The 11,279-nt window shown below is 35.6% G+C and overlaps 1 protein-coding gene across 4 annotated transcripts in view; it reads right to left on the bottom strand.

Moving 5' to 3' along the window:
* WDPCP (WD repeat containing planar cell polarity effector) overlaps positions 1–11,279 on the bottom strand; it is a 246,207-nt gene that overhangs the window by 26,377 nt on the left and 208,551 nt on the right. For 3 of the 4 annotated variants that reach the window (XM_014532062.1, XM_014532063.1, XM_005884562.2), the window contains exon 15: positions 2,924–3,086. In XM_014532062.1, coding sequence (XP_014387548.1) covers positions 2,924–3,086 — 163 coding nt within the window. Of the gene's footprint in view, positions 1–2,923; positions 3,087–11,279 lie in introns of those variants that run through there. The other variant, XR_314622.2, reaches the window with a different exon arrangement.

The following is an 11,279-nucleotide window of genomic DNA, read 5'->3' as shown; positions in this document are numbered from 1 at the left end:
GACAGTGGGTGGGGAGTGAGGGCGGAGGGTGGGGTGGGAACTGGGAGGAGGGGAGTTATGGGGGGAAAAAAGAGGAACAATTGTAATAATCTGAACAATAAAGATTTAATTAAAAAAAAAGTAAGTTAAAAAACAAAACAAAAAAACACACACCTGACAATACCAAGCATAGGTGAGGATGTAAAGAAACTGGAGCCCTCATACATTGTTGGTGGGTATGTAAAATGATACAATCACTTTGGAAAAACAATTGGGCAATTTCTTAAAACTAACAATATAAACTTACAATATAACCAGCATTTTCACTCCTAGATATCTGCCCAAGGGAAACAAAACATAAATCTATGCAAACACTTAGATGTGAATATTTACAGCAACATTATTCATAATAGCCAAAACCTGGAATTAATTCAAATATCAATCAGCTGATTAGTGGGTTTACAAAATGTGTTATATCAATGCAATATCATATAATTCAGCAATTAAAAAGGAATAAACTACGTGATGTGGCATGTATAAAACTCCAAAATATAATGCTAAGTGAAAGAAGCCACACACACACACACACACATACACACAAATTGTGAACTCCATGTATATAAAATTTCCAGACTGTATGATTTTCATTTATATAACATTTCTCTAAGACAGAAAGCATACCAATGATTGTCTTGGCTGGAGATGGGAGTGGGAATTGACTACAAATTAGCACAAGGGAGCTATATGGGGTGGTGGAAATGTTCTAAAACCACACAGTGGTAGTAGTTGCAAATTTTATAAATTTACCATCCATTGCTGAATTGTATAATTACAATGGGTGAATTTTATGGTATATGTAAATTATACCTCATTAAAATTGTTTTTTTAAAAGTAAATTGAGGAAGGACTTCTAAGTAGCTGAAGATATTAATAGTGGCTGCCTTCCTTTTCATCTCCCAATACTTCCTCTACAAACAATACAAAACAGAATAAAGGGAGAAATGAAACTTCCATGAAAACCACACTTCTGTCACCACTTGAAGATAGGATGTCAAAAATCCAAAATACAGTGGGCCCTTGACTTACGAGTTTAATTCGTTCTGAGACCGAGCTCGTTAAGGAGCTCGTTAAGGAGCTCGTTAACTCAAATTACTCTATCAACTCAATGCAAAAAATCGGCAGAGAGACAGCTGGTATCTCAAAAAACTTGTTAGTCGGGACACTCGTAAGTCAAGGCCCCACTGTAATTGTAAATAGAATGGAAAAAACACCAAAGCCCAGTGTCTGATCTCTCCAACTCCTTGTGTTCTTGCAGATCAGAGTATGGACTGCATGAAGGGCCTAAAATTAAAAGTACCATGCAATTAAAAGGGACAGGTTTTTAGCTTCTGGGTCGGGGAGGTAGGAGGGTGATCAAAGGCAAAAAGGGAGAGGCACCTTTGGTAACCGGGTGTGAAGGAGGAAATAAGTATAAGGGGAAATTTTAGGGTTCTGCAAAACAGAGAACCAAAAAGTGAGGTCATACAACTCTATCAGGAATGTGCAGAGTTTAATTAGCTCCTCTTTGGTTCTCTCATTTCCAGCATCTTCCTGTTCAATTTCTAGCTAGCCTGCCATTCTGGCACTTGACCTAATAAGTAAAACTGTGGCCTTCCCTGTTCATTAATTATCAAGTTTGTTACTTTTGCCCTAGCTGGTTTGGCTCCAGTGGTGGAGCATCAGCCTGTGGAATGAAGGGTCCCGGGCTCTATTCCATTCAAGGGCACATGCCTGGGTTGCGGGTTAGATCCCTAGTAGCGGGCCATGAAGGAGGCAGCCAATCAATGATTCTCTCATCATTGATGTTTCCATCGCTCCCTTTCCCTTCCTCTCTGAAATCAATTATATACACACACACACACACACACGAAAAAAGTTTGTTACTTTTACTGATGGTGAGTTTGCTGTTTTTATTGACAGTGCTGCTGGATAGAGTTTTTCTAGTCTTAAGCTCCAAGTCAAATCAGTATTGGTATTCATGAAGCCTGTCATCCTTTACAAAAACTATAAGGTTTTGAACTAGCTTGGGGGTAGTGGAAGGATGAGAGCAATCTCCTAGAACATCACAGATTGCCATATATTGTGTATTTCACATGATACAGATCACATATTCATATACATCACATATGATATATATAAAAAATGTGGTCTCTTCATAATTATTGCATAGAGTTAGGATCTTTAAGGGCAGGTGTATAAATTACAGACCAAGCTACAAATCCTGCCCACTTCCTGCTTTGTAAATAAAGTTTTACTGTAACAGCCACTCTCATTTATATATATTTTTTGTGGATATTACAAGTAGTTGTGAGAGTTTGTATGGCCTACAAAGCATAATACATGGCCTTTTACACAAAAAGTTTGCTGACCTTTGCTTCAGAGTATTATCATCATAACATTATAATTTTCATTATAAGTAACACTATTACTTTATCTAGTGTTTTAATTTCACATTTATCCTTATGTTTGTTTTCTTAATAACCTAATGTGGCAAGCTGAATAGATAGTAAATTATCATCAGATTTCAAAAACTAATGGCTAGCTTGCATAAGTATAACATATAAATTATAATTTAAATTAAGTATTCAAAATTAATATTTTAATCTAATAATATAACAGTCCTAAAATTTAACAACAGAATACAAACAGTTCAAATCATTAATTTTATTTTGGCCTTAAGTAACATTAATTCTAACAATATCTTTCTACATTCACTTTTGCCTCCATCTTGCCTGCTCTTCCATGACCAAAATACTGCAAAGTCTTAGATGTGAAAAATGCACATTTTTTCCTTTGACATTCTGAAATTTCATTTAACTCTTAGTTTGCATTTAAACAGGGAATGTTTAAATTGTTTAATACTAAACACTTAATGCAGCAATTTTCTTAGTTCAACATATTTTACCTGCTAGAAGAGACATTCAGTGTTCTTTGTTGATTAATATGTCTGTGGATTGAAGAAAAGGGAGAGAGTTGTTCTGGAAATGTGTCTTCTCCTTGGTGTGTTAAAGATAGGCCAACAAATGCTTCACTTAGCATATCCCCTCTGTCTAAAGGCCCCAGGAGTTCTGTTAAAAAACGATAAGACATGAGTCAAATACAGATAGTTTCCTTGAGTATGATTACAGGAAAGCTTCTATATGCCCCAGTGTAACGTAAAAAAAAAATAAAAAAATGGCAATTTACTGTGTAGTGCACAGTGGAAAACATATAGTCACATCTCCTATTACTTTTGTCATTCTTACACTTAGTTCAACCAGGGGTTTCTGATAATTGAATAACAAATGTTTTTTGAATTCACATTTAAAAAATTTGCAACAGCATGGATGGAACTGGAGAGCATTATGCTAAGTGAAATAAGCCAGTCAATGAAAGAAAAATACCACATGATCTCACTCATTTATGGATAATAAAGACCATTATAAACTGATGAACAAAAATAGATACAGAGGCAGAACAGCATCAAACAGACTGTCAAACTACAGTGGGAAGGCCGAGGAGGGTTGGGAGTGGGCGGTAAGAGATCAACCGAAGGACTTGTATGCATGCATATAAGCATAACCAATGGACACAAGACACTGGGGGGTAGGGGAGGCCGGGGGAATGTCAAGGGGGGAAAAAAAGGAGACATATGTAATACTCTTTGTAATACTTTAAGCAATAAAACAAAATTAAAAAATAAAGAATAAAAAATTCATTTCTACTTGATTATTCATAGTGTATCTTTTGTTCTGAGGTGGGTCTCTTGCAGACAGCATCTATATGGGTTGTTTTCTTATCCATTCAGCTACCCTATATCTTTTGATTGGAGCATATAATTTGTTCACATTTAAAGTGATTATTGATAGGTACATATTTATTATCATTTTATTCTTATACCTATCCCCTCAATTTGTTTTCCTTAAAGAAGGCCCTTTAACATTTCTTGCAATATTTGTTTGGTGGTAATGAACTTTAGCTTATATTTGTCTGGGAAGCTCTTTATTTTGCCTTCAATTTTAAATGATAGCTTTGCTATGAATAAGTAGTCTTGGTTGTAGGTTCTTGCTTTTCATCACTTTGACTCTTTCATGCCAATCCCTTCTGGCCTGAAATGTTTCTGTTGAAAAGTCACCTGACAGTCTTATGGGAACTCCTTTGTAGGTAACTGTCATTCTCTTGCTGCTCTTAAGATTCTCTCTTTACCTTTAACCTTTACAATTTTAATTATGATGTGTCTTGGTGTGGGCCTTTTTGGGTTCATCTTGTTTGGGACTCTGTGTTTCCTGGGCTTATGTGACTTTTTCCTTTAACCAGGTTAGGAAAGTTTTCAGTCATTGTTTCTTCAATCCCTAACTCTCATTTACATATTTCAGAGGCACAACTGGAAGTCCAAACAACCTAGATGCACACTATGGGTGCTACTTTTCATTGTCATATACTCATGTTAGACCCAAAGAGGATATTTTTCACTACAGTGATTGTGAAAAGTGAAACAAGTGTCCAGCTGGCGTGGCTCAGCAGTTGAGTGTCGACCCAGGAACCCAAAGGTCATGGGTTTGATTCCCAGTCAGAGAACATGCCTGGGTTGTGGGCTCAATCCCCAGTAGGGGTTGTACAGGAGGCAGCCAACCAATGATTTTTCTCTCTCATCATTGTTGTTTCTATCTCTCTGTCTCTCTCTCTTCCTCTCTCTTCAAAAAAAAAATCAGTAAAAACATATTTAAAAAAGTGAAGCAAGCATCCTTTTACTTGTGAATCTGTTAGAAGAGGGTTGGCTTGCATTCATATTTGCAATCATGAAATCCATCATACATAATGAAGGATTAATGTTGAGATTTCTTTCCCATGCATATGTAAGTACTTTCTCATATGTATGTGTATGTATGTGTGTGTGTGTGTGTGTGTGTGTGTGTGTGTGTGTGTGGATGTCCCCAAAAATGTATACACACTTTAAATAATAATTAGTTCCAATGGGTTAAATCTGAAAAGAAAGAAACATCAATTGAACTATTAGTCATTAAGTGTGTATACATTTTTTGGGACACTCTATATATCTGTAAGTTTCTTCTTGCCTTTTCATTGTTAGTGCATAAATCAATGGCATAGTATAGCCCAATACTACATCGTACACAATAAATAACCAACTGAACTATCTTGGTGCCATCACTGAATAATGTGGTACTAACACTTAAGTATCTAACATTGTTATATATTGTGTGAGTAAGAATTCTTTCATCATCTTGAGCACTGGAAAACCATAAGAAATAGTTTTCCGCATCTGGTCACTTTATACTCTGCTGGAATTGAATTTAATGCAGTGAAGCTGGGTTTGGAGATTGATGTCTGATTTGAATTCTATTTACTTGCATCTTTAATAAGTTTCTGGAAGCATTAACAGGACCTCTTCATCATGAATATAACAGTGAGTTCTTTGAAGTAACTGTGATGATGCTGCATTTGTTTCTTTTCTGCATGTCATTTTAACCTACTCAGTGTTTTCCTTACTACCCCATCAATATCAACATAGTGCTGATGTTTTCCTGTCACATCTTTAATGACTGTAATGTTATCCACATCCTAACTAGTTGTACTTTGGGCAGTGCAGATTCTCCTCTCTTAGTACCTTTATTCCTACCTCTGTTAAAGGAATGGAAATGGTAACAAAAACCATTGTAATGTAGCATTGGCTGTGTGTGTGTGTGTGTGTGTGTGTGTGTGTGTGTGTGTGTGTATCCTACTTCTGCCACATTCCACCATGATTTTCAAGTAAAGATGTTATATTGCCAAGCAAAAGAAGGGTTGCTATTTTTCTTCTGTAGCCATCTGCCCAATGGTTGCTGGTTTATTGATAGGCGAAACATCACTAATGTCTTATGGATTTGACACCAGTTGGGCAGGACTGGATCAGCCAGTAGGTGAAACCAGCCAAGGGTGTGGGGGTCCCTGCCTACTGGCAGGTAAGTGTGGAAGTCACACCCACTAAAACCCTCTCCAGTAATTTGTAGCAGATGCTTCCTGCCTTCTACTGCAATTGTACCTCTGTAGGACATTGATTCAAGGGAAACATCCATTAACCCTGGGTGATGGGATAGTTTTAGGATGTTTAATAGATACCCACATAACCCCTCATTGTGGTCACTACACCTGACTGCTATGTGGCAGGAGAGCCACACCCATTCTCATTCCTGAACAAATAGGATGGTCTGTAAAATGTTTACATCAACACATTTACCATCCCTTTTACTTGGCAGCTTGACTTAGCTCCTCCTTCCAAATTCCACCCTTACTGAATGACCCAGACATATCCCACCAAATGCACATGACATATTAATACACCATGCATTGTGAGATCCCATTCTCAACGTGTCATCCCCTATGCATTTCTCTAACTGTAGGATTCTTGCTATGTATGCATAGTTAATATAAATCCTTCTCTTTTGCAATATTTGAATCCAGATCTATCTACCTAACCCCATGTGCCATTATCAGCTAGGCTACGAAGGCAAGAAGGGGTATTATTAGCAATATATAGCCATAACATGATTATTGGACCAATAAAACATGATAGTATTTTTTTATTGAGGGGGAGAGAGAGAGAGAGAAAGAGAGAGAGAGAGAGAGAGAGAGAGAGAGAGAGAGAGAGAGAGAGATCTGTTGTTACACCTTTTTATGCATTCATTGGTTGATTCTTGTTATGTGTCTTGACTGGGGATCAAACCCACAACCTTGGCTATTGGGACGATGCTCCAACCAACTGAGCTAACCAGCCAGGGCCATGATGGCATTTTTTATGTACTAATTTTGTAAACCAAAAGCATAAACAAACATTATGAGCTATTTGAACCCAGGGGTGTTTTCTAAGTGTGGACATCTTTGACAGCGCCAAATATCAAGGACCATTTGGCACGAACCAAATATGCTCATGGATGTTTTTGATAGGGACAAATTTCAAGGACCTTTCAGTGTGGACCAAATGTCTCAATGGACAGTTTGGACACACCAAATGTCTGCTAATCTCTATTTAGTAGCAAAAGAATCGAGGTTCATATCTGGTATGTCTGGCTCAAAGCCAATACTGTTCCATTTCTTCAAATAGCCCAAAGAAAAAGAAGAGAAATGAGCTAAGAGAACTTATTGCTTTTATACATTTGTCTTCTGAAATAAATGGCACTATTTCCCTGGTGATCTTATACATTATTCTTTAAATCTAGCTATTCTTTTGTTGGCTTTGTGCATTCTAAGGAGATATCCTTTCCAGTCTAAAATCTCCAAAGGATTTTCAGGGTAAAACACATTTCAAGATATGCAATCACATGGAAGAATGAAAATCCTTTATAATATTGTTTGCAAAAATGACAGCTCTACTTAACAGAAGCCATTAAAATATTTACAAAGTAGCAGCTGCTCTTGTAAAAAAAAAATATGGCTTTTTGGAGGCATAAAAATAAACAAGTTGATAAGTACAAGATAAGCCATTTGTCAGCTTCTTTGTGTACATAGCACAATATATAAAAAATTCTGATATTTACAGAGCAATTATAATATAAAGCCTTTTTAAGTTAAAAGGACACAGACTCAGTGAGAACTGTTTACAAGAATTCTTCACACTGATCTTTTAAACAATTTAGGAAGCCCCCAAACATAATTCTTTAAGAGATGTTAGGTTTTAGATGTGTTTTTAAAAAATAAGTTTTGTTCTTAAAGATAATTTTACATTTTATATGTGTATATATAAAACTCTCTGTTCAATTTGCATTCTTTGTTGAACTAGAATTTCAGCCAGTGGTTTTATGAAAATAATTACAAATCATAGGAAACAGATCAAGAAAACCAAAATGGTTAAAAGTAACTGAACATTTATATTTTTATTACCAATTTCACATTTTGTAGATAAACTGAGTGGCTTTGTCTTTTTAAAAACAAATCATTTAAAAAAAGCAAACAATTATTAAAATCTGTATTGTTGGTAATTTTTATTAGTTTTCTCAAAAGAGAGCAATGATATGCAATTATTACAACCCTAGATTATTTATGAAGAAAGTGAAAAATATAAGAAAGTGGCTTTTGGCAAAATCTTGACAGTTACATGGAAGAGTGACTTTGGACATGTTCCTGTGATATGAACTTGCTCATTTTATTTAATAACTTCTACCTACTGGTAAGAGAATTATATGGAAAGGATAATCTTCTGGTAATGGTTTCTAAATCTGTGATATACTATTAATAGCTTGAGAAAACTACACATTATAATTTCATTATTAAATTTTCAATTTCATCCCAAACCTTTAAAAATATTTTGTGAATATTTTTCCCTCCCTTCAAGTTCATTTTTTCTTGTACCTCCAAAAACAATATTTTCTATGCTGTTCTTAAGGAAAATAATATTTTTCTATCTTTTAGAACCTGAAAAAGTCATGAGATTATTATGATAATGGGGGAAAGTGTTGGGATGCTCAATTATCAACAGCATGTCAAAAGTAAGAAAGAACAGGAAAGAGCCAAATGGTTAAGAGGTCAGCATAAGCAACTTTTAGGGTTAATGTTAAGGGGTCCTACACTGTTAGTCTCAGTTATTTCCAAGTGTTGATATGATCTTTATGAAAGATCATATGTAAGATCTTCCAATGTAAGAAATACAGAATACACTGTGTTGAACAGTTATGTTTTCATTAGAAAATATGTAAGCACAAACAGGAAAAGTATGCACATTATTGATAATGTGTTATCACAGTGTTTTATGAATGAAAATTTGCCTTTAGCATTGGGTTTCTCTTGTCATCTTTTGAGAGCTTTGATATATTTCTTCAATGGAAATAAATAATGACAACTCATTCTTTGGGGCAGATGTAAATACAATTGACTGTTGAACAACTCAAGTTTGAACTGAACGGGTCCATCTATATGTGGATATTTTTTCAATAAAAAACTGTTGGCTCTCCATGTCCATGTGGGTTTTGCGTCTGCAGATTCAACCAACTGAGAATCAAAAATGGTATTTTCCATTTGTGGTTGGGAATCAGCAGAAGCTAAGGGTTGACTGTATGCCTTGTTCTGTGCCATTTTATATTAGGGACTTGAGCATCTGTGTATTTTATTATCCATGGGAGTCCTGGAACTAGTTCCCTGCATATACCAAGGGCCAACTGTAGTTATTTTTTGGGAATATCATAAGTTATATGTGAATTTTCAACTGCATGGGGGTTGGTGTCCCTAATCCCCATGTTATTTAAAAGGTCAAATATATATATATATATATATATGGGTGTCTTTGGGTTAGATTTCTAGAAGTGCAAGTTCCATAACTGTCACATCTTCATTGTGATTTGTATCTTTCAGCATTATGAAGTTACCTTCTTCGTCGCTCTTTTTGGTCTGAATTCTCTTATCAGATTTCTAGTGTGAACTCTATTTCCCTTATTTAAAAAAAAATATATATATTTGATTTCAGAAAGGAAGGGAGAGGGAGAGAGAGGTAGAAAAATCAATGATGAGAGAGAATCATTGATTAGCTACCTCCTGCACACCCCCTACTGGGGATCGAGCCCCCAGCCTGGACATGTGCGCCCTTGACCGGAATCAAACCCGGGACCCTTCAGTCCACAGGCCAACACTCTATCCACTGAGCCAAACCAGCTAGGGTAAACTTTGTTTCTTTTAATTTGTATTTGTCCACATCTCTATTTATCTTTTTATTTTAATATTTGTAGATCATTCTCCTTCTCCCTCCAGCCCTCCCTTCTCTTCTTGACTGTGATTGTGTGTGTGTGTGTGTGTGTGTGTGTGTGTGTGTGTGTATCTATCTTGCATGCATCATAGTGACGGGTTTTGCTTTGTTAGCTAATCTGAACTTTTTCTTTTTATGAGTTAAATTCATTCACATTTGATCTTTATGTTCATCCTCAGATTTGTCACCTTGTTTCATTGCACTCACACGGAGTCTATGTTGTCTGCCTTATTTAATATGTATATATAAACTTTTAATACTTAATAAATTTTCTATTTATTCCAATAGTTATATTTTATATCTATACCTTTATAAACTATTCTCAACACTTACTTGTTTTAGGGGAGCACTGTCCTTTGGTTCCCTACTATGAGCAATATGGGAATTAGCTACTAGTCCATTTTTCCCTTTATCCTTCTTCTCCACTGTCAGATTTGAAGTAGTATTTCTCTTACTTCCAGCCAATACCAATAAGGCAATCATTGTACTTAATCTGCTTTTATTCTACTCTTCTCATTCACATTTTTTGATAATTGTACTATGTCACTGTCTCTATTATAACTATCATTTTTTAAAAATAGTAATAAAATACATGACAATTTATCATCTCACTATTTTCAAGTAGAGTCAGTCAGCCCCCATTTAAGATGGTTCAAGTCATGATTTCTCGACTTTACAATGGAACGAAAGTGATCCTCCATCAATAGAAACCTGGTAGGCTAAGTTACAATATTTGGTAGATTATAGATGTATCAAATGCAACATTAATATTTTCAACTAATTACATCATTTTCAACTAAGATGGGTTTATTGGGATGTAACCCATTATAAGTCAAGGAACATATGTATATAGTTTAGTACTGTTAGCATATTCACATTGTTCTGCAATCTAGAACTTTTTCACCCAGGAAAACTAAAACTCTATACTCACTAATGCCACTGCCTTTCTGTCCCCCTAGCAACTATCTTTCTACTTTCTGTTTGACTGCCTTCAATATTTCATTATGAGTAGAGAATTTGTACTTTTGTGACTGGTCTCATTCTTTAGTTTCATAGGTTGATATATTTATAATGCTCACCTTATGTAGATGTCATCAGTCATTTTGGTTGCCTGAATCTCTTTCTCTAGATCTCACAGTAAAAGCTCATGGGAGTAATAGGTTGTTTTGGCTGAATATAAAATATCTGGTTCACATTTTATTTTTTTGAGTATCTCAAATATATTACTATATTATATTCTGGAAAAAAATTGTTGCTATCAAAATGATAATAATCTTATTACCTGGAATAAAGTGTTATAAAAACTGATCATAATCTGATTTTATTTCCTTTATCAGTACTTAGTCTTTTTGTCTGAATGCTCAAAGGATTCTTTTTTTTTAATTAAGTCTTTATTGTTCAGATTATTACATTGGTTCTTTTTTTTTCCCGCCTTTCCCCTCCACCCAGTTCCCACCCCCCCCTCCGCCCTCACTCCCCACCCAGTGTCCTCATCCATAGGTGCACGATTATTGTCCAATCTCTTCCCACACCCCCCACACCCCTTTCCCCCGCA

The sequence above is a fragment of the Myotis brandtii genome, unplaced genomic scaffold (genome assembly GCF_000412655.1).
Source record: "Myotis brandtii unplaced genomic scaffold, ASM41265v1 scaffold84, whole genome shotgun sequence".
Taxonomy (NCBI): Eukaryota; Metazoa; Chordata; class Mammalia; order Chiroptera; family Vespertilionidae; genus Myotis; species Myotis brandtii.
The sequence above is the reverse complement of the archived record's forward strand: the minus strand, read 5'-3'. Positions and strand labels throughout refer to the sequence as shown.